At 41.3% G+C, this 27255-nt stretch overlaps 2 protein-coding genes across 4 annotated transcripts; one reads left to right on the forward strand and one right to left on the reverse strand.

Annotated features, from left to right (window-relative positions):
- The first annotated feature begins 709 nt into the window (after nucleotides 1-709).
- On the forward strand, nucleotides 710-10419 carry AP3M2 (adaptor related protein complex 3 subunit mu 2). Its single transcript, XM_051640653.1, has 8 exons — nucleotides 710-1300; nucleotides 3767-3938; nucleotides 5184-5321; nucleotides 5857-5942; nucleotides 6446-6579; nucleotides 7388-7595; nucleotides 8164-8308; nucleotides 8752-10419. The coding sequence occupies exons 1-8, from the start codon at nucleotides 758-760 to the stop codon at nucleotides 8850-8852; spliced, it is 1527 nt and encodes a 508-aa protein (XP_051496613.1). The 5' UTR covers nucleotides 710-757; the 3' UTR covers nucleotides 8853-10419.
- A 1243-nt stretch (nucleotides 10420-11662) lies between these two features.
- PLAT (plasminogen activator, tissue type) lies at nucleotides 11663-27025 on the reverse strand. Of its 3 annotated transcripts, none has more exons than XM_051640640.1 (14): nucleotides 26886-27025; nucleotides 22090-22192; nucleotides 21221-21260; nucleotides 20679-20810; nucleotides 20162-20275; nucleotides 18893-19067; nucleotides 18238-18329; nucleotides 17809-17983; nucleotides 17391-17476; nucleotides 16793-16988; nucleotides 16205-16341; nucleotides 15975-16115; nucleotides 14395-14543; nucleotides 11663-13549 (listed from the first exon to the last, which is right to left on the reverse strand). In XM_051640640.1, the coding sequence occupies exons 2-14, from the start codon at nucleotides 22150-22152 to the stop codon at nucleotides 13391-13393; spliced, it is 1659 nt and encodes a 552-aa protein (XP_051496600.1). In that variant the 5' UTR covers nucleotides 22153-22192; nucleotides 26886-27025; the 3' UTR covers nucleotides 11663-13390. The 3 variants fall into 3 exon arrangements, with proteins under 3 accessions (XP_051496600.1, XP_051496601.1, XP_051496602.1); XM_051640641.1 differs by lacking the exon at nucleotides 26886-27025 and adding an exon at nucleotides 24249-24282; XM_051640642.1 differs by lacking the exon at nucleotides 20679-20810.
- Nucleotides 27026-27255: the final 230 nt, after the last annotated feature.

Consider the following 27255-nt stretch of genomic DNA (forward strand, 5'->3'; position numbering starts at 1 on the left):
AATAAATAGGTAATTTCTCCTTTTTGTTTTCTGCTATAGCAAAAAGCTCATCTAGTGCATGTTGAGTTATTTAATACTTTAAATAAGGATGTATGCATAGGGTAGTATTAAAAGTTAATGTCAGAGGAAATAAACTGACCTCTGCCTGATGTATTACCTTCCAAGGTAATAAAGGTTGAATGCTTTGACAGCTTATTTAATGGGAAAGGACTTATGTTTTGTTGTTCTTGTATTTCTATTTGTTCCTAGTGGAGTAGTAACACTGAAAAATGATTTGCCATGGCATCTGCCTGACTCATAATTCCAGATATTTGCTACAGGAACATGAAACACCCGTTCTAATTATGCAGAGGAATCACTGAGCACACAGAGTTCAGGTGCATTTTGCACGAGAGTTGTAATTTCCCTGCCAGTTGGATTGTGTTTGGCGAACAAACCAGCGGAAAGCATTCGAGTAGCTGCTCCTTGCTGTAGGAACTGGGTTACTTCACGATTTATAGGCGAGACGAAGATGTCTACCCTAAAAAGCATAACCTTAAAATATTTAGGGACGGGCATGGTTGTTGATTAAGGTCGCGGCTCCATCCTCCCCAGGGGGGGCGCGGCTGGGGGAGCCCCGGGGGCGGGGAGCCCCGCGGGGCCGGGCGGGCGGGGAGCGCCCCCTGCCGGGCCGCGCGCGCTGTCGTGCTGCGGCAGCCGCGGGAGGGGCGCTGTGCGCGCGCTCCGGATCAGCCCGCCCTGCCGCGGGTCTCGGCCAATGCGGAGCTGCGGGGCGCGCTCCCGACCTGCCGCCGTCGTTGCTGGCGTCATCGCGCGCACGCCTCTCCTCGGCCTATCGGGCGCGGTTGTTAGTGGGTCACCCAATCAGAGCGCTCGCTGCCCAACCCCGCCTGGAAAGGGGCGGGGCCGGGGCCGGGGCTCGCGCTGCCGCTGCGCTCGCGGCGGGCGGGGCTCCGGGCGGCGGGGCGGGCCGCGCTGCGCCGGCGCTGCAGGACGGGCCCGCCGTGTGTCCCCGCCGGCCGCAGTCATGATCCACAGCCTGTTCCTCATCAACGCCTCGGGCGACATCTTCCTGGAGAAGCACTGGAAGAGCGTCGTCAGCCGCTCCGTCTGTGACTACTTCTTCGAGGCGCAGGAGAGGGCCTCGGAGGCGGAGAACGTGCCGCCGGTGATCCCCACGCCGCACCACTACCTCCTCAGCGTCTACCGCCACAAGATCTTCTTCGTGGCCGTTATCCAGAGCGAGGTGCCGCCTCTCTTCGTCATCGAGTTCCTGCACCGCGTCGTCGATACCTTCCAGGTACGGCTGGGCCGCTGGTCCGGGAGCGCCGACGGGTCAGGAGGGGAAGAGCCCGGGTCACTGCCCTGTCGTAAAGGAGAGCGGATTAGCAGCCATTAGTTTTCTTGTTTTACCATCTCTTATTCTGCATCCACGAGGATCTGGAGTGGGTCTGGAGGGCTGTTGCTGGTTAGGAATGTGCTGCCTAGGATGACGATGGGTTCAAGATCAGCCTGTGCTCGCAGGAAGGACCTTTGAGCAATCAAGATTTGTATTTCTGTTTTGCAGCCTGGTCGCCTCCAGGAGCTGTGAGCTAAGAGCAAGCTGGTCTTGTTCTCACAGGGAGATTTTGCATTTCATAGTCATGTGCTTTAGTCAGGTAGTGGAAACGTACTTATGTGCCTACATCCAGTGATATTTATTGGAAGTATATTTACTTCCTAAAGAAGTGAGTCCCAGGAGCTGCCCCAGAGCAGCCATAATCCCTCTGTGCTATGGCTGAGATGACTGCCATCCCGCTTAGGGAAATGGTGAAGATGTCTGTCTTCTGGCTGCCAACAGTAGGATTGTGTGATGCGGACTTGAAGGGTCTTGTGATCAGCAGCCTACCAGAACACAGGATCTGTGGGTGCTGGGGCAAATGGGTATCATCATGTGAGCTTTTGCTTCCGGGTGCCAGTCAGAGTGTGACTGTAGGCTGCCTTCTGTTTCACGTAGTTCAGGGAGTGGATTAGCTCTTCGGGCCAAAACTGCTTAGGTCTAGCTTTTTGTTAGGGGATGCGGTGTGAGTGCGTCTTCACTGCCTTAGCCATAAGGTAAAATCTGGTATGTCTGAAAAACAAATTATTTGTAGTGCAGGACTATGAATTCTCTAGCATCAGAGCTTATGTATGCTCATGCTTTGCACAGAATGCCTGATCTCTATTGTTATAAGTAACCAGAAGTTCAGGTTCGTGTTCGTTTCTAGAAAGATGCACACAGTCCACATAGAATACGACTTGGAGTCAATAAAATGATCAGTTTTTTAAAATGCTTTATTATTGGAACTGCTTCCTATAACGTTTGCTGAATTTTGAAAGATCTGCACATATTTTTCTTGTCCTACATTATGTTACAGATTTGCAGTTTGCCTTGGTATATTTTTACTGCAAACTTTAATATTGCTAATTTTTGTTTTGGAGTAGGAGCTGAAGTAACAGTAGAGGAATCGAGCAAGGGAATAAATTGGTCTGTTGGTCTTTTAAGTTTCATGTTTGAAGGTTCTGCTTTATGCACCTCTTAAATTCTGAGGAAGGAGGGTTTTGTTACATGGATAAAATTATTTTTTCGGCTTTTCAGAATGCTGGACTTTTGCTGATGACAGTGGGCTGAAACTTGTAAACAGTAACAGCTGCAAGGTGGGGGCCTGTGACCATAGGTGACAATAGCAGCATTCCATACTGATATGCCTGGTTCTCCCTTGTTTAGTAAGTTTGTTACGAGAGAACCATTGTGAAAATTAATATGTATTATCATTCTGGGCATCTAATGTGTATGTCTATTGATGAACTCTATAAGCTTTGCCTGTTAGTACTTGGGGGATGCATGTTGTTAGGTGGAGTGATCCCCGTGCATCCAGCACTGTAATAAAGAATGTCTGCCTTCTAAAACTTAAAACCAAGTGTTAGAGGGTTCTTAATATGCCTGGATTTTATGGTATGACTGCTATTAGTCTAATACATCATAGGATGTGTAGGCAGTCTGTGCACTGAAACAGGTATTGGAATGAAAAAACACCAGTAGACTTCAGAAATGGAATCCACTTACATGGACTTCAGAAATGTTCTCCTACAAAAGAAAACCCATGGATTTAGGCAGAATATGCAGAGAGCTTGAAGCTGTGCTTCCCCTGTGTTCAACATAAAAATAAATTCTAAAAAAAAAAATGCAGAATTGAAGTTAATTGTATTGTTGCATAATTGCATGCAAGTATTATAACAACAGTGAAAAGCTTTGATGAGGAGAGGTTGAATTCCTCAAACAGCAGTGCTGCACAGTTAAAGTATTTAGAGTCCTGTAGGTAAAGACTAGGGCAGCTGCAGAAGGGTATGTAATACTGGAGTAATGAAAGCATCACCTCAGCAAGCCAGTAGTAGCCATGGGAAGTAAGTTTTTCATATTAATGTTGCTGCTTAACAATTGCAATTGATCCACTTTCAAGTGCTAAAGAATTTCTTGGCTGTCAAAGGGAATCTTGTTGTGCAGAAAGGAAATAAGAGCGTACGATAATGTGGTGATTTTCCAGCTAGCTGAGGCAGTGGCAGAGCTGTGAGTGTCTGTCGAGGTGGTCAGTCTGTTTGATGTGCTTCTGCTCATATGTGGAGTTTCAGTGCTGTTTGACCTCCTCCAAGAAGAGATTTAATTTATTTCTGTGTGGGAGGACACTGAACTGAATGATCATTAAGGCTGTCTTGCAGAGATTGTTGAGTAATTATTTCTTTTGCGCAGGATTATTTTGGTGTCTGCTCTGAGGTGATGATCAAGGACAATGTTGTGGTGGTTTATGAGGTGCTGGAGGAGATGCTGGACAATGGCTTTCCATTGGCAACAGAGTCTAATATTCTTAAGGAACTGATAAAACCTCCCACTATCCTGCGAACAGTTGTCAACACCATCACAGGTACAGGGAAAATGAAAGTAGATAAACTGGGGAGGTTGTGTGGCAATATTCCTTTGTAAGTAAATTAGGACCATGGGTGAAGAAAAATTACATTGTCCCATGCTGTTCTGAACCCCACCATGGGGGGGTTCAGGAAGGCCTGTTAGTGCTTGGCTTTGAGGTTCCTTCCTGTTCCAGCACCAGCTGCACTTTTTTTTTTTTTACTTTTTTTTTTTACTTTTTTTTTACTTTTTTTTTCTTTTACTTTTTTAACTTTTTTAACTTTTTTTAACTTTTTTTAACTTTTTTTAACTTTTTTTAACTTTTTTTAACTTTTTTTAACTTTTTTTAACTTTTTTTAACTTTTTTTAACTTTTTTTAACTTTTTTTACTTTTTTTACTTTTTTTTACTTTTTTTACTTTTTTTACTTTTTTACTTTTTTTTACTTTTTTTACTTTTTTTTACTTTTTTACTTTTTTTACTTTTTTACTTTTTTTTCTTTTTTTACTTTTTTACTTTTTTACTTTTTTACTTTTTTACTTTTTTTTACTTTTTTTACTTTTTTTACTTTTTTACTTTTTTACTTTTTTTACTTTTTTACTTTTTTTACTTTTTTTACTTTTTTTACTTTTTTACTTTTTTTACTTTTTTTACTTTTTTTACTTTTTTTACTTTTTTTACACTTTTTTACTTTTTTTACTTTTTTTACTTTTTTTACTTTTTTTACTTTTTTTACTTTTTTACTTTTTTTACTTTTTTTACTTTTTTACTTTTTTACTTTTTTTACTTTTTTACTTTTTTACTTTTTTTACTTTTTTTACTTTTTTTACTTTTTTTACTTTTTTTACTTTTTTTACTTTTTTTACTTTTTTTACTTTTTTTACTTTTTTTACTTTTTTTACTTTTTTTACTTTTTTTACTTTTTTACTTTTTTTTTACTTTTTTTTTTTTTTGTAACCAAACTAGATTACATTTTCAGTTACAGCCATGGCATGACTTCCTGGATGACTTAGTTTGAGGTTTTTTTGTTGGGGTGGCTTTTTGTTCTTAGTTACACTTGCCCATCTTATTGTGGGATGTTTTAGAGCTGGATGAAAGAGAGATGTAAACAGCAGAATCCAAACAGGGAGTCTGGAAGAGTATATGTTCTTCTTCAAAGCAATACAGGTTCTCAAGGATTAATTACAAGTTGTATGAGGCCACAGACTTATTCTGGAGCACTGTCATAACTTTTGTGGTTGTTGTGATTACCTTTCTTTTTCCAGGAAGCACTAATGTGGGTGACCAGCTTCCTACTGGACAGCTCTCAGTGGTGCCTTGGAGACGTACTGGTGTAAAATACACCAACAATGAGGCGTATTTTGATGTGATTGAGGAGATAGATGCAATCATTGACAAATCAGGTATGGAAGTTGCTTCTGGCTAAGATGAGGGTAGCTTGTCCTGATAGTACCTGAAGAGAGGTTTTCAAAGAGAAGCTCCCTCATCTGAGTGTGAGAAGCTCTGTTCCTGTTCTTACTCTGGAATGTTGCCAACTTGTAGGTGCTGTTCAGTAAAAGAAATTTAGAGAGATGCCAATGTTTTCACTTGTCCTTCTTCCTGTGGCCTTGTAAGCCATTCTGTATCGGGAAAATAGAAGGTGAGTGAAAGTCATGCATAGCACTATTCCCTTAGTTTTTGTGCATCTTAGTCTTGTTAAGACTTGGGAGCTATTGTCATTAGCCATGAAAATAGACGTTGCTGGTATCAGTTTTTCTTATTTGTATGCATCTTCTCTAGAAGTTATTGGATGTGAGAAAAATGTTGAGTAGGCAACATAATGAGCCATGACATTTCATAAAGATAGTAAATTTTGTTCCTCCTCATTGATAGTTTTTCCACTTTGGGATTGTTTTGATCAGGTTCATGTAACCTCCTGCGTTTGCTTTATTGTTGCAGGTTCCACAATTACTGCTGAAATCCAAGGGGTGATTGATGCTTGTGTCAAGCTGACTGGGATGCCAGACCTTACCCTCTCCTTTATGGTACAGCTTAAGGATGTGTCTTTACTTAAGTATTTTGGAAAGGGTTTCCCAGCCCTGCTGCTAGGATCTCAGTCTTGCACTGATGGGTTCCAGTAGATCAGAACCCAGGTATGCCAAACAAAAAGAGAGAACTGACAGTGGAAACTCATAGTGAACTTCAGCATCTTTAAGTCTAAAGGTTTTATTTTCAGATTCTTTGCTAAAAGTGTTGTGACTAAGTATCTGAGATAGAGTGGTGCTTTAAGCAGATATTCCAAAGGACCATCTTTTTCAAGTATGGTCAATGAAATTATTTGACATGACTGAATTCTATAAAATAGAAGTTATTGAGTACTGCTATTGCACAGATGTAACAGCCTCAAATAGTTTAACATGTCTGAAAGCAGATACCTTCAAGTGCACAGAGTGTATTGAATATTAGGCCCTTCATGGATAGTACATTGAGAAGAGGTTGTTTTAAGTAGTACTGCTTTCACTAACCTCGTGATTTTCTTTTGTTTCAGAACCCTCGATTGTTGGATGATGTCAGCTTCCACCCATGTGTTCGTTTTAAGCGCTGGGAGTCAGAGAGAATACTCTCCTTCATTCCACCTGATGGGAACTTTCGCTTGCTCTCCTACCATGTCAGTGCTCAGAAGTAGGTGATGAATATAGTGCTGTGAATTACAACTTTTTAAGATCAGGTGGCATGTTGTGCCAAATGAAGTAGAGGTGTTGGTAACTTTCACTTTTCCTTTTTTAAAACACTTCTTTTCTCCTCGTTTGGGGCAGTGATTGTCATTTCTTTTTGGTCAGCCAGCATTTTTTAAAGACTAGAGACAGATAAACTAAGAGAGAAAGAATTAAGTAGTATGGAGCAATCATGCTGTTGATTTCCCATGTTTATAAAAAAACTTTTAGAATAAACCAAGAGAATTTGGTAATCTTGTGTTTTTTTGTCATCTCTCTAATAGAACTACAAGTTCTTGTCCACTGCGCTGTTTTCTGGAAGCAGTTTACCAAATACTAAAGTTACAGATGCTAAAGCATTTTGTTAGGCTTGATCAGACTTACCTCAACTAGGTGAAAAGGAATGGGAAATCCAAACAAAAGCACAAACATGAAATTCAGGTGCTGCTGCACTGCCTGGAACTACCTGCCAGCTTGGTTGTGACATCCTTATCCTTTGTTCAAGTCTCCTGTTACACTGGATGTAGTTACTTGTCCTGTAGAGAGGTAGGAAACTAAGATATGGCAAGCTTGATTAAAAAAAACAAGTGTAATTAAGATTGGAGAACAGTATTCTGATTTTGCTCTTTGACCAGACAAACAAGCAGAGTATTTCCTTCTCTTTTAAAGTGATTTGTTTCCTGTGTGTTCAGTGTAGAAGGAAAGGACTGCAGAAGGAAAAGCAGAGATGAAGGTGAGAGATTGACAGTGACTTCCTGTTCATGGTTTTTTTCTAGTCTGGTGGCAATTCCTGTCTACGTTAAACACAATATCAGTTTCCGTGATGGCAGCTCACTGGGACGTTTTGAGATTACAGTGGGCCCCAAGCAGACTATGGGGAAGACCATAGAGGGAGTGATGGTCACGAGCCAGATGCCCAAAGGTGTCTTAAATATGACCCTCACGCCATCTCAGGGAACACACACCTTCGATCCAGTTACAAAGGTGAGCGGAAAGAGAAATTAGATACATGTTCTTAAAACTGTTTTACCTTTTAGCAAATGAAGTTGAGCAAACAGCTCGGTGTCTGAGTGGATTGTAGTTCTGGTTGCTTGGTGTCCTGGTTTGAGCCAGGATGAAGCTACTTTTCCTTTTGCTGATTTCCCCACCCCCACTCAGTAAGCTCTCTTTTAACTAGTAGCAAAGTGTTCCAGCTTGGGATGATGATAAATGCTGAATCAAATGGTGACACTTGGTGTGTGCAGAAAATCCAATGACTGGTGTTTTATGATCAGGGTGGATGCTTTACAAATTTCTTTACATCTAGTTGTCTTACCTAGTACTGACTTGGTCCTTTGCAAACACTGAGGATTTGTGTTGTTTAGAGATTTTGTATTAGTTTTGGCTGCTCCTTAGGCCTATATTGTGTCTGTCCAATATGAAAGGGAAGATACTAAGGCAAAGATGTTTCTTTTCCATAAAGAAATGTTAAAAGCTGTCATTGGAAGGGGATTCTTCCTTAGAGGCTGGTACGGTATTTCTGTTTCACTGCTGTGTTTTATGTTCCTTGAAGTTGCTGTCATGGGATGTGGGGAAGATAAACCCTCAGAAGCTGCCAAGCCTGAAGGGGAGCATGAGCCTGCAAGCTGGGACTTCAAAACCAGATGAAAACCCCACCATTAACCTGCAGTTTAAAATTCAGCAGCTGGCTATATCTGGTAAGTGACGGTCAGGTAAAGAAACCAAATATTCTCTGCTGCATCAGTGCTCACTGTGCACGTACCTGAAGTAGTTATGCAGTCCTTCTGAAGTTCATTCTGTCTGAAACGTGTTCACAGAATCATAAAATCTTCAAGTAAAAAAAAATCACATTCTTTGACTACAGATACATGGATTCTCTCTGATGCTCTGTGAAACAGCCTATCTACATTTCCTTGCATTTTGTGCTTACAGACCTATAAAGATGGTTTGTAAAAAGATGGATGTGTTTGTAAAGAATTATTCTGACAATTTGCAATTGTCAGCTTTTCTCTGTTCTGTTTACTGCTTGTAAAACTCTTGCTGTGCTTTCTGCATGTCTCATATGATCTTCTGTTCCTGAAGGCCTTTCTGCTTGCTTTGTGGCAGCAGTCAGTCTTACGCTGTGTTTGTTTGCCTTTAGGACTGAAGGTGAATCGCTTGGACATGTATGGGGAGAAGTACAAGCCCTTCAAGGGGATAAAATACATGACTAAGGCTGGGAAGTTCCAAGTCCGAACCTAGAGGATCCTGATAGTGAGGAAGAGCACTTTCCTGTTTCTCCTGTCCCTGGCTGTTGGATGCAGCCTCTTACCCCATCTATCTGTTTTAGGGTTGCTCCCTTGCCTGTAGTAGCATGAACAGGAGAGCCAGTGCTTAGGGTGTTGTGGAGCAGGAAAAAACTAAGGTTGACCTGAAACCATCTCATCCCTAGCAGATTCTGAAGTATTTGGAACAATGGCAGATGGAAGATGTGTTCAAGTTAGCGAATCAGCTGTGTTGTTTGTATCACCTTCATTTTGCTGTCTTAAAGGAAATTATAAGGATTTACTGCCTTTTGTAACTCCTTACATTTGCTTGGTTTTTATCTCTTTGTAGATGATACAAAGTTGCATTTCCACAAACTTCAGCTCCAGTGTCACGGTCCAGTTGCTGCCATTTGCCATCACTGGGTGTTAGGGTGGAGAGCTGTATAGTTCTTTGCAACAGAGAGATCATGTAGCCATTCTGCCTCAGAGGGGCTGGAAGAAGTGAAAAAGTAGATTGTCCCACCCAGGAAGGGAAGTAAAGAAGCCTGAGATTTGGTATAGTGCCAGAGAGAGGGAGGAAGAGAAGTGGATGCTTTTTCTAGATATTTCATAAGAGATCTTGGTCATCAGGTATCTTGAATCTCTGGAGACAGATTGGAAACTCATCCAGATCTTTGTATGGTATCCTTTGAATGGCTGAATTTAGCACATACGATCTTGTAACTGATGGGTGGTGACATCTGAATAACTCTGCTGCTCTTATTTCATCAGTGTTTGAGGATGGGGATTCTCCTAGCTTCTTTGGGGGTCGGGGAAGAGAAGGACAGGTGGAAAAATTTTTGTGGAAACATAACATTCTGGTGGAAATTGAAGCTGTGACTAAATGAAGATGACCACCATCCTAGAAACTTGTTGAAACCTCTTTTTGTCTCTGCCTGCCTATTGCAAATGAAGGTGATATTACTGTTCTCCTGCTCACTGATGTCTATGAGATAATTGTGTCCTGGCACCCTTGTAGTGTTTCTGGCTATCTTACCTCACTCTGGTTCCTGTACCAATCAGCTGCTGTGCAGGTAGATTCCAGCCAACACTGGATTTTTCACCGGGACCATCTCTTCTGGAGGAGCTGTTGCTGCATCTGCCCATTCCAGTCTGTGCTGCATCTTTCTGTACAGCATCCATATGAAGTGAAAGTCATCTGCATTGTTCCATATTGTCTGTAATGTGTTCTTTGGCCACTGGATGCCAATGTGTTTTCTCTGTGGTAGCAGAACTTGTCCCTAAGCTGCTGTACATGTGACTACAACATTTGTCAGGGGGCTGTGAAGTCCAGCATGTACAGTTCATACTTCTGAACAGAACAAGGTGACCCTGCATGAAGGGTAAGATACATTCAGTTGTGCATGTCATGGATACTTGCAGTGGATGAGTGGCACCTTCCTTGTGCAATTGGAAGTTCTAGTGCAACTGATGTATGCCATAGCAGGTGGCCTTGCTGCTGAGCATGTTCAGTGCAAACATAACCTTCAGCAAGGCCATTAATAAAATTAATTTTTACGTCACCTGTGTCATTTCAGAGTGGTTTGTGTGGGTTTTGCAAGAAATACGGTTGGTATTTGAGGAGGAAGGTAAATTATGCCAATTAGATTGGTATAGTGGGTATCTTAGGGAAATAAATGTCTATATGGTATTGGGATTGTAAACATAGGACTAAGTCACTCTCTGAAAAGTTAGAATTAATTACTTTCTTGGTATTTTTTCTTAGGGCTTCCCAAAAGAAGTGCTGAGTTCCACCTAGAGCCTCAGTGAAACTGTCCTCATGAATGCAGCTGAAACATTTTTGTTTACTAGGTAGGGTTTTTGGTAACAGGACAAGTAAGGGCTGTGCTTTAATTATGAAGTCAATGAAATATCTTCACCTTCCTGCTTCTCAAGTACTGATACAGTCTTTTGGCATTGTAGCTTTATTTTTGAAGGTATCTTTTATTACCTACTGAAGTGATTCATGTCACTTGAAAACTGGAAAGGCTTCTCTTATGTGCATAAGGGTGCCTGGCCCCTAGGGCAAGCTTTCTAAATCAGTCTAAGATGGCTGCAAGTTGCTATAGAATGAACGATGAAGCATGGCAGAAAAGGGGAAACGGGGAACAACATCAGTGCAATAACTTGGTAGATGATATAAGGAGTTTTTTGCGGGAAACTTTGTACTTCAGTTACAATAAATGCTGATATTGATGCAGGTTCTGAAAGAATTTTCATGTGACAACATAAACTGCAAGGTGAGAAGAAAGATGAGGCAAGCAGATGGTAGTCATTATTGTCTTGGACCTTGTCTCAAGATGGCGCTACTGTGTGCTGGGAGAGGACAAACAGGGAGAAAAACATGGTAAGAAGAGGAAAAGCTGATGTTGTAGAGATGGAAACAATCTTGGGGATTTTTATCAGGGAGGGATGTAATGGGAAAACAAGCCAGAAAAATTCAGTTGAATGCACTGAGCTAGGTGGCAGAAATGAATGAAGTTAAAGTAAGCCTGGAGAATGTAAATTCTAATTATTGGACTGGGATTTGGTTCTATTATGTGATAGATTAAGATAGGATTCTATTCTATTCTATTCAGATTAAGGTTCTATTAAAAAATGAAAGAAGCATTTGAAAAAAATGTTGATTTTGGGCCATTCTTTAAGTCAGCTGCAGAGAAGACATCTCAGAAGACAGACCAGGATGGAAGGATGCAAGCAGTGCAGAGATTGCAGCTATGGCTTGTGTAGCTCTTTTTTCACCTTGGATACTTCAGGTAAGGGTATTTTCAAGGATCTAGTTAGGGCCGTGATGTAAAACTGTTCTCACATTTTTGTAGGATGTATTTTTCTAAAATATATTGGTATCAGGTGTAATTTAGTTGCATTTTATTGGTGGCTGTTAGATGACATCGAGCTCAAAGAATGTACTTAATTAACTGAATTGTGGAATTAAAATTGCATTCCTCAGGACACTTACCTGTGTTATTGGAACAGTTCTGGGTTTTTTACAGGCTGAAAATATTCAGCAGGCTCCTGAATGCCAGGAGAGCAAGGCACAGCAGCACTTGGGAATGGGTTTAGAGGAGAGGAATGGCAACTAGTTTGTCTTTTTCTCAAGGTTAATACTTCATAAAATACAATTAACAAAATATCACATTAAAAAAAGCCCTGAAGTGTGACTCTTTTTTTAATAAACATGGGGTTTTTTTCCCTTTCCACTGGCTAGAATATGGGACTCATCACTGAAGCTAACTGGAGTTACACCATTGTTTATCTAAAGACATTAGAGAAGAGCTCTTAGAAGTCAGTTTCTAATCTGGCAGCTAGGAAGACATGGACCATTTGTAAAGTTGACATTTACAAAACCCATTTGAGGAAGTAATGAGTGTCTTTACCAAATCTCTCTTCTGTACTTAAGCTTCTTTATTTGACTAGAGGCTGTGCTAGTATATAATCAGAGGGCTTCTTAAAACTCAAGAGAGTAAATGTTTTGAGTTATAATGTATTTTCCAAATACAACAGACAAGTTTTCTAGCTACAGTGCCCAATTGGTACTAAAGCTAAACTCCTTTTGTAGCCTCAATATAATTATTTTCTTTTGTAAACAGTAGTCACCTGCTTTCTCTTACTTCATAAAACAATTGGACCAGAAGAGGCTTAACTCTTGGACATGCATAGGTACCACTCAGTGTCACCTGGCACCTGCAATGCAAGGAAGTAACACTTACCGAGATGGTAGTTCACAGTGACCTGGTTATTCCTGTCCTGTTAAAGGACAAATGCAGCCATGTGACATTTGACTTCATCTTTACTTGTGGATGTAAATCCAGCAGGCACCTAAAACTGTCCTTTGTTCTGCTCTGCTGTGCTAATGAGAAAGCTTTTGCCTTTATATCACATAATGCATAGAAGTGTAATAGTAAAAAAATAATGTGTTGATTCTGTGGCACATAAGGCTGGTGTTAAGGTTTTTACCAATTCCATATTTATTTAAATACTTAGTTCCTACCAGGAGGAAAAGCAAGTGGAAGAATGTCCTGATAAGCTTGCTATCCTGTATTTGCTCAGAGAGTTTAAGCTCAGACTCGGTTACTTAATCAGTTCCAAACTGAAGAAGGGGGGAGGTAAAGTTTTCAGGATATTAAATCTGCCCTCTTTGCCTTCAGTTCACACCCATACCCAAAACAATATAGCTGTCTATGGGATGCATAATGTTCTCTCTTGGTTTGTTCTCTGAGGCCAACATTTATTTTTAGTGGTACTCATGTGGTTTGATGCAAGGAGAAAGCTTGGTGATGTGGGGGGGACAGAAGTGTTAGCTTCCAATAATCTGTAATGAGGAAAAGAGAGTAATTTGAGAATTGCCCTTCCCACACATTGCAGTTTGCCTTCCTCTTGCACTGAAAGTCATAGGCATCTGGACAAACAGGAAGCCCTGTCAGCATCCTTCAAGCACCTGGAAGGAAGCTGCAAAGCATGGCCACAAGTCTGTGGATAGTTCATGTTTCTTTCTCAGGGTTTCGTGTTGTCCTGAATCCAGTCAAGGTAACGAATAACATTTGTATAAACACCAGGTATGTCTTTGCGGCCACAGCCTATTCCCCAGCTGATGATTCCAATTAGATACATACGATCATCCTTCATACAGACCAGAGGCCCTCCAGAGTCACCCTATGGAGAAGCAGCAGGTTAGTAACAATCTCCTTTTTTGTTTGTTTTTGTGTTGTTTTTGTGTTGTTTTACCCCCCACTGGCTTTAGTGTAGCACTACTGTCTAATGAAGTACCCTATGAAGTATGCTTGCAAATCAAGATCACTTCCACATAAGCCACCCTTGTGTTTCAGGCTCCCTCAATGCTTCTCTCCTGGGGCAAGACCAGAAAACATCTAACTAACACTAAAGCTTCTAACTTTGTATGGTGCTCGTTTATTAAACATAGGTGAGACGTTGATAAGAACAGAAAGTGTCATGCTCTTTTTCAAGCTATAGGTGCTTTATACTGCTGTCTGCAACTGCTTTGTAAAGCAAAATTACTAAGGAGCTTTTAAACAGAAAGGATGTGGATTGAATACCTGTCCTCCTGTTCATTCATGTTACAACTGCTAATTCACCACCATTTGTTGGCCTTTATTCTTCTGTCCTCCACTTTTCAGTAGAGCTGCAGCCCCTTCCTCTTACAGAACCTCCTGCTGAGTGTTTTGTGTGCTTACATGAGAGAAAATATTAGGAAATGCTGCTTAGGTGGAGCTTCCTCAGTTTTGTGGTATTTCCTATATTTGTGATTTTCAGTCTGTATTGTTCTGATTTGCTTGGTTAAGCGTGGCCTGCTTTGCCAGCTACGAGGGCAGGGGAAGAAAAAGAAAGGAGCCAGGAGTTCTGTTCATCAAAAGTCGACTAGAACCTCCATGTAGCCAAATGCAGAACTTTAAAAAACGATTTTCTGAAGCTTTTTGTTTGGTTAGCTCAGGCTATCAAGGACAGACCTAAGAAGGAAACAGGAACAGAATTGGCTTTACCTTGCAGGCATCATCAAGGTGTCTCGTGTCTCCTGCACATAACATATTGCCCGTAACCGTCCGGTTGTCCAGATGCTGTGCTGTGCACCGACTGGCTGGAAACAGCCTGACGTGGCCTTCCTTCAGGTGCTCTGAATAGAATGGAGAAACTGGAAGAATAATGACAATATCAAGATGCAGATATGTCTGTGTATATGTGTGTGTGTGTGTATATATATATTTTTTTTAATTGCAGTTCAGTTTGTAGTTGAGGGAGAATAAACAGAAGAAGCTGGTGCTGGGGGTGTGGTGGCTAAACTAATATTTCCTTGCCAAAGGGATTTTTTTTAATTCTTGGGATTTCTGCTTTCCTAGTGAGAACAGCTTAGATCTACTTGAGAGATAATACTGCTTCTTTAGCAAGCCTTAATGCCAAAGAGGTTTTTTTGTAGCCTTCAAATTAAGGACTATAGGGTTTCTTGGGTGGATAAGTTATCATTGCACTTACATCAATCAAAATTAAGTTACAGGAAGTGCCTATGAAAATCACTAACCCTATGAAACAGGAACCTGGCTTCTTAGTATTAGACTTGAGCTAACAAAACTCAGATGCCTTCTCTTACACAACACTGAACAGCTGGATAGGAATGTATTTTTATGTTGGAATTGAAGGGATTTTTTTTGCTTGTTTGTTTTGGGTGTTGGTTTTATTCTCTTGCAGAGTTGCAATTGTAGGAAGCTGAAAGTTGGCATGATTGTTGTTTTTCAGTCTAGTTTTGAATTACAGTTGCAGCATCCTTTCCCTCTCAAACAGTTTATTCTGCAGTCCCTGAAAGCAATGCCAAGGACTAGCTTGAAAAGCATTCTAAAAACACTTTATGTCACACTTATATGTTAAATCTTCAAATCTGTTCCAAAAACCCTATGAGTTCAAATCACTACTAAGTCTTGTTATGATGAATGCTTCACAGTCTCTGTCTCAAAGTGTTTAAAAGTTAGAAAATAAAAAGAATTGAGTAGAAAGTGCTAGTAAAATAAGAGCTGAGGTTTTTTGTTTTAAATAAAGGTCAGCCTGTGTATGCTTTCAGACAGGTTTTATTCCTGCTTTTTGTAGCTCACTTTAAAAATAATTTAGCCAGCCTTTTAATATACACCTAGGATTGTTATTTCTTTAGCCTTTTTTTGCTAATCACTGCACAGCCAATATATATTTTAGAGTAATCCATCTGTATAGTATATTAAATCCTGACAGAAATGGATTTCTGTCAGAATGACAATAGCTAAATATAACAGCAGGAATGTGGCAGCCCCAATTGCCAGTTTTCTTTGTGCCATTGTGCCATTTTTTGTCTTTCTACTGGTGCAGAGTATCAAGGAAGAATCTACTAGCCCATGCAGCTGACAGAACTCGAGTGAAATAACTTGCAGCAAAGCTTGTTTTTGTGTATCTCCTGCTTACTGCAGTGCTACTGTAAGCTCATACAATAATGCAGGGGTCATATGCTGAGTGAAGCACAAGGCTTGAATTCTTTGAGGGCAGTGGATTGAAACTCTGGACACGGTATCTTCTACTTACACGTAGATATGCATCTTCTACTTACATTCTTCGTTTTTGCCATAACCAGAGATCTCACATTCAGTCCAGTCAGGCAGCTGCAGTTCTGGAGGTGGGAGGCAGGCAGCACGGACAGTGTCTGTTTCAATAGCACAGTCTTCTGCATCTGAGTTCAACTGCAACAGAGCTGAAGAGGAAAATAAATGTCCGCTTCATTAACCACAAACTCGAGACAACTGTGATCTTTTCAGTCATGAGGTCAGAAAAAGTTCTTACCAATATCATTGTTGAAATTTTCTGAGTCAAATCTCTGATGCACAATGTAGTTCTTCACTTGAAACTTTTGTTCATTTTCTTCAGAAGTTGCTCGGGAAGTCCTACCCAGCACAATCTTCAGCTGATCTGTACTAAAGCTAAAGAACAAGTCTTGCTTTCTTCCCATATTAACTGGAGTGGACCCTCCCCTTGGAGATATGCTGTTGGAACTTCTATTTTAACACAATTATTACTTCATTACCCAGACAGTTTGACCTCAAGTGTCGTATTTACATTTGTTTTTTCACTAATTGCTTACATTATGGCAAAGCTCCTCTGCCAGCCCCTTGTTGTTCTCAAGTTTCAGATGGCTCTGCATCTGTATTGACAGCTTTGTTGCTCAGCTACTTGGTATTCTGCTGTGGTATCTTAATGCCATGCTGCTAGTTTGTAATGTTCAGCACAATTAACTCTATCATTTTTAGTCTTGAATGACTTGCTGGGATAAAGAGCTTTTTTCAAGTCTTTAACTGTTCCAGTAAAGCTATATGGATGCTTCCGTTTTCTAGGGTTTTTTTCCCCCAAGGTGGTACTGAATCCTCAACTTACCCTTCCTCAAAACAGTGAGCAGCTGACAAAACCCAGCAGGAACTGATCAGAACTCCTCCGCAGAGGAAGTGCTCTCCAGGAGCTCTGCGATACTTGGCGAAGATGGCAGCTTGCCACGGGTGAGCTGCAATGTCTGCAGAGGAGCCACCTTTAATCCTGTACTGGCGTCCCCTGCGCTGCCGTAGGCCACAGGTGGCTGTGGATGACAAACCCAGAAACAGGCTTTTTGTTCAGGCATGCCTGCTTTGAGTTTGGGCTAAGAGCCTGCTGTCAGTGCACGTTTAGGCAGCCTGGCACAAACTGTTTAGTATCTGACTCATTCCTGTTTCCTAGGAAACTTTCATTTTGAGTTGAAAAATACAGTAAGGAAACCTTGCCTTTTCTCTCCTCCATTTCTGTAATCTTCGCTTCTGGCAGAGAAACAGGCACTTTGAGAGGTGAGCCACGGAATCTCTTTCTACACCAAAAAGCTTTTTTACTTCCCCCCCTCTCCCCCCAGCTCTTATTTTACTGTAGGAGGCTTGAGTTTCATACAGATGGCATGCAGAACAGTTATGCCTTAAATAAGAAGAAGAATCAGGAGTGCTAGGATCCTTACAGCAAGTAGGTACATTGCAGTACTCCCATGTGAGCCGGTTTCCTTTCAGTACATGGCACCAGGGCTTGCTGTCATTGTCAGGGTTCCTGCAGCACGGGAAGAAGAGCTATTTGTATTATCAGATCTGCAGGGAGTTTGGGGAGACCTAAAGGTGGCAGACTGTGACCTAAGTGGACTCTTTTTGATTTTTCTAAAGATACAGAGGGCTCTAGGGGCATACTGAATTTACATTTATGGAGTCTCTTGTTAGAGAAGCATAGGTCAGGTGGAATGAAATTACTATTGTCAGTGAGCTTCATTCCCAGCAGTAATATATTTCCTGTGCTTTAATAATTCACATAAAAGACTGGAGCCCTGCCTCAAGAGTATCACAAGGGAGTTTGATGGGATTTTTAAAATTCTATAACTGGCTACATACCGGCAGAAATTATGACTACCAAGGCCCAGCTGGTAAGCATCTCTTCTCCAAGCAGTATATAACTTGTTGACAAGAATTCGAGAATTCCACCTCAGGCAGGTAGCTCCAGAACTGGTCATGCTGTGGCTGCCTCGGTAATCCGTGCCTCTTCCAGACTTGCAGTTGGCATTCCCAACTTCAATAAGAAGGCTGCATGTTAACTGGTGGATGTGAACCTGTCAGCTGTCCTAACTATGATTTCTGTCAACGCATCTATATATTAGCTATATGTATCTCTGTCTCTTGGAGTCATAAATATTAAAAGCTTAAACATCATTTAGCATGAAAGTCTCAACTTTTCAGGCTACAGAAATAGCACAAGTCCACAGACCTTATATATGCAGTGAATTACGGGAGCTCTAAAGTCCATTCCCTGTCCCGTGCATGTACCTTTTGAGCAGGAGGGCACACTGCAGTGTTCCCAGATGTACTTTCCCCCTTTATAGATATAGCACCAAGGTCTGGAATCTTCATCTGGGTTTCTGAAAGAGTTATGATATTATGCATAATTATAAAGCTATTGTTATTGTTATTGTCCCATGCCTACCATCTAGTTTGGTAACTTAATCCTCTTCCTCGGTGAAGACATGGACTGAACCTTCAGCAGTTTTTTTTCTATTTCTATTTTAATTATAAACTTGTGGAGTACATAGAGATGAGGAAGAGACAACCAGTAGCGAGCAGGAGTGGACAGCTTGTGCAGCTTAGTTCATGTGCAAGAAAGCACTGTATTTTCAGAATCTTGAGTGGGATCTGGAGCTGCAGGAAACTGCCTTACAAAGGGAGTTTTAGGCATTGAGAAAGGACAAAGTAAAGACTATTGGTTGATAGATGTATGCATTTTGTAGTCTGTCATAAGCATCTAGTATAGATAGTACTGAGGTTCAGATATGACTACAGGAGTTAACAGGCCTCTGCTGTTTTGCACCTGTGCAGAGTGCTCTCTGCTTGGTATTAGACTGTTGCAAACAGCTGTTCCTTCGCTCCAGGCTCTTAGAATGGGCTGGTTCCAGTGGCTCTGACCCATGTGCCAACAGCCCCTCACCTGCAATAGTTGTGATTGCCCAAGCCCAGCTCAGCAGCATCCTCTCTTCGGCCACTGTACCTCCTGTCCATTAAGCCATTACTATTCCAATTTGAACATTCAGTTCCACTCTCTGTCAGGCTCCACATACCCCTATATGTTACTCCAGTATCTTTGTAGCACTTAGCTTCAGTATCTGAATAAAAGGGAACAAACTGTTACTCTAAGGACAGCATTCCAAACTCAGCTTCCCTAGTCGCTGCCCTGTTTAAACTTGGCTCCCAGATGTCTTGTCTTAGTAAAGAAAATACCTTGCCAAGCAGACTGCAAATATACATTAAGGTCTTCAGCTCCAAAATTTAGAGTTAATTTACTGAGACACTGAGAACAGCCCAGGTGTCTTTCTTAAAAGTTCACTGCAGCATTAGCTTTAGAATAAAAAGAGGCAGCTTAACAGAGAGTCTAGTGTACAGCAGCAGCTTCTGGGTACTTCTGTATCCTTCTGGTGCCTTTCTGCACTACACAGCTAAAACTGCTAGCATTGTTTACAGTAATCAGTGGAAGACCAAAAACTGTTACAGAGTTATTAAGACTAATGAAAAAAACCATCTCCTTAAAGTCCTTTTGTGCCTTTGGTGCACAGTGCTTTGAAAATCACACAGTTTAATGCTATAATATATAAAATGGACAATGCTATATATAAAATGGGCAATGTGTTGGCTGTATTTTAGGTTTTTCTTGAAACAAAGACCTTGCATTAGATCATTCTAGTATTGAGCAAAATCTTCACTGTATTTCATATGGTAGTTCCTGTTTTATTGTAATTACAGGTTATTAGCTTTTGATCTCCAAGTTTCCTCTACTGGCCACAGTCAGAAATACAATACTGGAATACATAGATTCCTGGTCTGTTTCTGTAAGACCACTGTTTGGAAATGACCATATTCTGTTGTTCTTGTAGTCCTGAGTGATTACTGGTGATGGTAATTCCCACCATAATGTTGAGGTCTTTTCCTGGCCCTTCCTAGCCCTTCTTGATCCTTCCTTGCCCTTAGTGAAGGGAAATTGCCCCTCTTTCTTTGCCCCTCTTTATTTGCCCTTAGATATTAGGAAAAAAATCTTCCCTGTCAGGGTGGTGAGACACTGGCCCAGGTTGCCCAGGAAAGTTGTGGATGCCCCATTCCTGGAAGGGATCAAGGCCAGGTTGGATGGGTCTAGATGATCTTTAAGGTCCCTTCCAACCCCAACCACTCTGTGGTTCCATGATTCCAATAAATGTGGTATACTCACCTATTTCACACTGCTTCCCAGAGAAGCCTTGGTGGCACTGGCAGATGAATAGCTGTGGGGAATAATACGCCTGTGAACATTGGCCCCCGTTGTAGCATTTATTTCTAGTGCAGGCTGTGGAATAAGCAAAAGCCAGGAAATAATGTTAGATTTCACAGAAGTAAGAAGCTGGGAGTGTATACCCATCTTTCCTCTCCTGTCAGTTTCCTTTAGCCTGTCCTGGATTTTTAATGCCTACCTGTTACTCTCATGTGCTTACAGTCTTTTAGTGTAGCGCTTACATTCTTCTTTTGCTCCATTCTGTCCATGCACACCATTAGTAGCCTTCCTCAGCCCCTTGCTCATTTCCCCTTGGTCTGCCTGAGTTGGTATATATTAGTATTTTCATTTCTATCCTGTTATATTTCAAGCCAAATTTTCTGTGTAATAATGCCTTCCCTGAAAGTGGAGGTTTTTAGGATTATTAGATGGACAGTCTTCCATCCCCCACTTTTCTCTTTTTCTTCTTCATACTCACCTCTGATAGGCACAGTGTGGCAGAGACTCCAACCACTGTCGCACCTACAGTATTCTATTCTGCTCCCTGAGAGCCTCAGCCAGGTCCCCCTGTGCTGGTAAATTTCTCCAGATGAATTGTCTGTGCAAATGGCTGTAATTGGAGAAAGGAAACCCTCTTTTAGATATCCAGGGTAAAGACCTGGCTGAGCAAAAGAACTCCCTTCTCCTTCTAGGAGAAAAGCATCTGTGATGTGAGCATTTGTCTAACAGGCTGCCCTTTTTCCTTCTCAGGCCACAATTGTCTCATCTTTCTCACTGCTGTGTTGCTGGATCAACTGTTCCACTACTGACTGGCCTCTGTGAAGAATAGCAGAGGGAGGGGGAAATTTTCTTCAAGTTGTGCATGGTATTAACAGTCTGGTATTTTGCCTTCTGAATCTCTTATCCAGACAACCGTACGAAATGCGTTTCAGGCTCTGTTTCCTCAGCATTATCTGCTTTCCCCTCCTGTGTTTGTGAAATTCTGGGTAACACACCACGGTTGTAATTTGCCTGGCTTACCTCTAGATCTGGCTCCCCTTTTGAAACGCATGCGTAAGCCCTGCAAGGAAAGAAGGTTAATTCTGTGAATAGCTGCTGTCTTCAGAAAACAGAGAACAAGTGTCTCCAAAGGTCTCGATGTCTTGTAGATCAGGGGAGTTCTGAGGAACTGTCTGCCCACCTTGTCAGACAGTACAGTGAAAAGTGCCTTTAGCACTTCAGCATTTCCAAATAAGTACATGTGAATAAGCAGAAATTTTTGCTTACTGACATGCAGTTTCCCCATAAGCTCTGGTAGGTTGATTACCTTTTGAGAGATGTCTCCTGCAGCCAATTAAATAAAATATTTTTAATAAAGTTTGAAGGAAGAAACCAATTTAGCAAGCTTATTTTATCAGGTTGCAAGAGAAAGACTAACAAAAACAAAGAGAAAGGCTAACCCGGTAGCAAATTTTTCAGAAAGAGACTAAACATTTTAGAATTGTGTAGGGTTTACTTAAGCTGGGCAATGTAAGGCTTAAAGTAAAGGGGTGTGAGAACCATCAATGTCCAGATTAAGTGAGAATAATGAGGAAGGTGATTACAATACAAAGAAAATTAAAAGGGTGATCACAATGGAACTGTTACTAACCTTGAAAGATGACAGTGAAGAGATACACCCAGAAGATTTCAAGAAGACTTGCTTACCAGAATGAAAACCAGCCAGGATAACATGTTACTGGAAATCCCAGCTTAGAGGTAGACTACTTTGTAAGGTTTTCCTTCCTCTAATTTTAGTGATATAACCAGATTCTTCTGTCTGATGCAGGCAGCTGGAGTCAGTGGTAAGGTAGTACTCCTGAAAATGCAGGAGGGTGACAAGAGCATTATCCAATGCATTAGCTTCTTACCTGGCATTGAGCAATCATGATTCCTCCCACCAGGAGGAGGAGACATGCAAGTTTGCCTTCCATTCTGAGTGGTTTTCCACGTTGCCTCCAAATCTCAAGTTATCTATAGAGACAAAAGAAAAAATAAGATCAAAGGCAATCTGCCAGGCTAGACCCAGATGTGCTTTAACTTTGATAAACTTAGAAATCTGACACACTAAAGCACACTCTTTTAGGTCAGGAGAATGTTTCCTTGGGAATAACACTGGAGGAAGTAAATTTCAAGTCCTTCCCAAGGCTGCTGAAAACCAACAATATCATGTGCATTATTAGTGAGATGGACTTGTGTATTCAAGGAGTGTAATGCTGGCTGGAAAGTGTTTCTTGAGATTCAGGTTACTTAGACCTATCTAAGAGAGAGCACTTGCAAGGAAACAAAAATCTGGTGAAGGGTCAATCTGTGATAATAGTAGTTTAGAAGGATTTGTGTTTTCTACACAGGCCGCTGCTTCACGTGACAGTGAGGGCTTCTCTTGTGTAGAGCACGTGTTGGCAAGGAGACTTTGGTTGCTGATAGGTGGGGACAACTCTGCTGTGTCTTTGATTTTCAATATTGCTACAGCTTCTCCCCAGCTGAGCTCTTCTGTTCTACTATTGTCATGTGCTTTTGCTAAAAAGGGAGCATATGGCAGTTGGCAGTACGCCAGGCTAGCCTTTGGTCTTGTATTCTCATTTATTCATTGCAGCATTTCTTTCCATGTGTCACTTCTATGCAGTTACAACTACACCCTAGTCCCTCTAATCCCTTCTGCAGCTTTACACTTTAGACAGAGCCTGAAGCCCTCTTCCATCCCACATGAAGAGTTTCTGCTTCCTCCAGACCAATTTCGTCGTCTGTCTCCTGCAGCACCAGTCTTGTGAGAGAACCTCCAATGATCTCTGGGAGACTGCTTTCTGGTGTGGTGTGGCTGGAGTTAAGGATCAGTCTGGACTTCTGTTTCCATCATCTTATTTGCTTTGAAAATCTACTTCTGTCTTCACTCATCAGAGGTTGATTTCCTACCTGGTAAAACTGCTGCTTTGACCTGGCCACAGATAGCTGTAGGAAGGACATTTGGGTACTGTGATCCATCTGTGTTTCTCCATACTGTAGCAAAATTTATTTCTGTCTGGCAAGTTTCTTGGCAGAAGCATTAATTTAATTTCTTAGCTACTGACTCCAGCGAGATATGGTACCATCTTGTGCCCTGGTTTCTCTTCCCCCAGTTTGTTTCCTGACAAAGGAGGAAACATTACTTCTTTCACGGAAGCCGAGAGCCTTGTGTAAGCACTGGCTGTTCAGGGCAGCTGCTGGGCAGAGAGGAAATGGAGCAGGGCGGATGCACTCACAGCGTAGCCTCTAACGTGTACAGATTTTACTGCTGAAATTAAGCAACATGGAAGTTTTTCCCTTGCTTTACTAAACGCCCTTTCTAATCTCATCCTCATAGAAAAATATACTAGATGTGACAAAGGCAAAGGCAGTGAAGGGCACTGAGGCGGTCTGTTGCCTATGAAGGCAGAGTGCTTTGTTGTGGGCTGCTGGTTCCTCTGTTAATCCCTGTCGGAAAAATCCCCAGGATTATATATTTTGCGCATTCTTTTGCCTTGGTCACCTTGTAGTAACTGTAAAAGATCAGGCAAATGTTTGTAGGTAAATGAGCTTGAGTAAAGCCCGACCTTATCAGCATGAGTTTGGTAGCTAGCAAAGTGCTGTTTTATATTTAGAAACACTGCTGAACTTGAGGAATTTAAATAAGGACTTATTGATACACTAACAGGACACACTGTTGGGGAGGAGGCAGATTTTCATGTCAAAACTTAAATTAGTAAGATAGACACAAATGACTATAGAGTGTCAGAAATTTACAAATTTGGTGCCTATGGAACTTTTTGGAAACATGGCATTCCAATACATCTACTAAAAACTGGGAAGGTATTCTTGATTTTCACAGTTCAGTAATAGCTTTTAAGGACTGGAGTTGTCATTTTATGTAATCTGAACTCTTACAATAAGACAAATAACTTTATCCCAGGTTTCCTGACTTGCACCCATAATTTGCCTCCTAAACATAATAGTTACTCCTACATGCACTAACAGTAGCTCTTTTTTTACAATTGAACGAGACATAAGTAATCACCAGTGTGAAGAGATTTAGCTTGATCCTCTGTACTAACTAAGGTTGTTATAGCAGACAGTCTAGATGGCTGAGATGATGAGTCACAGGAGTGTGATGTACACAGGACTCCATCTGCTTTGAACAAGTCCAGCACCAGAGGTCCATTTTTTCTCTTTCCTCAAAAATAGTGTCTCCTATACAAACCAAGAGCTGGGAGTGAGGCAGAATAGCAGGCAGGACAATAAAATCTCATTCCAAAACTCTAGCATTGCTCTGCAGTTCCAAATCTATGAAATGTTTATGCTCTGTCTCCCACACTATCAGCTTTTTATTATCTGCATTATATGATCCCTGACCAAATAGAAACCTAACCCAATTATTTGAGAAAACTACTACTTCCAGAAAGTAGGAGCTCAGACTCTTGTTTATATAAAGCCAGAGAAGGCAGCTGGGTGATAGCTAGTGAAATTTGAGTATGAATGAGTCATAAATTGGGATTCGAGACTGAAAAAGAGAGGGAGATTTTTTGTGTTTGGGTGTTGGGGGTTTTTTGGGGCTTATTTTTTTTGTAAGGATTTGTTAAAATTTGTCAAGGCTTATAGTTCTTACTGACAGCTTTAAAGAATGACATTCTGCTAGCTAAGACCTTGTTAAGGAAAGATTCATTTAGTTAAACTACTTATCTGAGCTGAGCTGCTTTGTTAGAATTTCTCCCTAGGAAGCACCACAAAGAACTGTTGAGACCTCAGTTCTCAGATTCCTGCTAAGATGTCCCCAAAACAAGGCAACATTGGTCAAATCTGACTTTTTTTATTTTTTGTGAAAGGACAGAGTTGCAAAGCTGATCTAACTAATATCCTGAAGTAAGTCCTAGCTGCCTGAAACCAGCAGGAAAATATAGGTAGTATTCAGGGGAGAGGGGAAAGTATATTTTAAATGAAAAAAAAAAAGGCATAAGCATCTTGGAGACTGACCTGAAAGGAGGCATCCCTATTTAAAAAGCATCTGTATGGTTTAATCAAGTTTATTGCACATAGTTAGCTATACAAGTGAATTTTAGTCTTACACAGCACATGCTTATACTGCAGAATGGGACAGTCTCCCTGAAGTTGTCTTGCACTGGATCCCACATCCTTTCTTCCATTTATTTCTGCTGCCCCTCCTCAGGCTAGCTTACCTTACAATGCTGCAGCTCTTCTTGCCTCTCTTCCCCCCCTCCATGGGGGAATGCCTGTCCATCCATTGATGGCTGCTGGCCCACTATGCATGGAAAACTTGTAACAGATGTTGCCATATAATTATTTTCATTTCGGGAAAGGTACAACTTAGGCCAGTCAGTTGGAATGTTCAGAGTGATACACCCTGTAAGCCCTATCAAACTGAAACCATCTGGCTATTTGAAAAATACCATGTTTACAAGACCCCAAGGAGAAACCTGCAAGCATTGTGCTTTCTGTTAAGGTTCTCCTAAATGGTTGGTGCCTTCTGCTCTCACCCTTTGCTTCCACTCATTAAAAATACTCTGGCAATAAGCTAGAGGTCTAGATGTTGTGTTCTGACATTTTGATTCTACAATTTGAGGTTCATTAGGAGATAAATGTAAATGTATCTTTGCTGAAGCATCAGGAATACTTTAAACCCCATGGCAATTTGTTACTAACAGCCCTTCAGAGCACTAAGAGTGTATTATCTTACTGATGTGGAATGAGACCTAAAAAAGGGATGTATCTTACCAAGGTTGAAAAAAAACACAAAACAGAAGTCATTAGTAGAAATTAGAAGTAGCTCCCTCCCCTCTATGCCTCCCAATAACTTAGAATGTCCATTCCAGAATACTTTGATTCTGAATCTATAGCACTAATAGTTTTCTTGCCGATTAATAGCTATCTTGATCTAGTTCAAGCAAAAGACTGTAGATCCCTGCTGCCTTTCCTGCCTTCCATAGAAGGTGCCTCTGTATCCCCCCGTCTAAATTGAGGAGATGAATATCAGACTATTTCTATTTAAAATATAACATTCTCTGCTTTTGGAGAAAATAATTAAGACAAACCAAAACAAAAAATAAGATTCTTTAGTCTTCGAAGGCATCAGAGGAAATGGCTATTTCAAGCTCTTTGTTTTGGCAATCATTCTCAATGTTTCCTGTGGTTTTGGCTGCATTTTGAAAAGAAGCGTGATTAGGGAGAACTGAAGACCCGCCTCCCTCCTCCTTTATCCCTCCATTATCCTGGTTGGGAGCCTGGGGTGAAAGGCATAGTCCAGTCTCCTCCCAGGAAGACAGTAAGCTATCCTTTCACAGCTAGCTCTCTGGGTCTGTTCTTACCATCAAGATATTTGTCCGTAATTTTTCCTTTGGTTTAAGTTCTTTTGCTAACGTTCTTTGTGCAGGAGACTCCTCCCTGCTAACTGGTCAGAGCCTGAGGCTGTCAGCCCTTTCCCTGGAACAGCTTAAGCTTTCTTGAAACAACTGAAAGCTAGCAGCTTTCCTCAGCATTATGAATCTCCTCCAAAACTGAAAGGCAAAGCTCAGTTAGTTAACTACTATAGTGCGTCAGTGGGATTTATTAAATAATAATATTTAATAGTATTTAATGACAGTGCTATCGATGCTGAAAATGGGAAACGCACCTTTTGAAACAGGTGCAGAGTAGTACCTACCTTTTTGCTTTTTCTCTTCTCTATTCTGCTGATGAGTTCCTTTCCAGACCACTGGTTTTGTGCTTTCTGCGTCTCTACTCTGATCTCGCTGAACAGCTCCTGTCCTACTTAAAACTCCACTCGAGGGGGTGGAGACTCCAGAGGGCAGCAGGGCGTGCGTTCCCCCCCTTCCAGAGGATCAGGGGTGAGCTGGGACAGGCTGGCATGCGTCCGGAGCATTAGGGAATGAGCCTGTGCGGGAAAGGAGGAAAGCTTGCTTGCTGAAGTGAGTGGGGCATGCTGGATTTTACAGCCAGTTTGTTTTGTTCTCTTTCTTCCAGTCAGAGAGCAGATTCAGTCTTCGAAACAGCTTTTCCCCATTGAACACCTT

The sequence above is a fragment of the Apus apus genome, chromosome 26 (genome assembly GCF_020740795.1).
Source record: "Apus apus isolate bApuApu2 chromosome 26, bApuApu2.pri.cur, whole genome shotgun sequence".
NCBI classification, from domain to species: Eukaryota; Metazoa; Chordata; class Aves; order Apodiformes; family Apodidae; genus Apus; species Apus apus.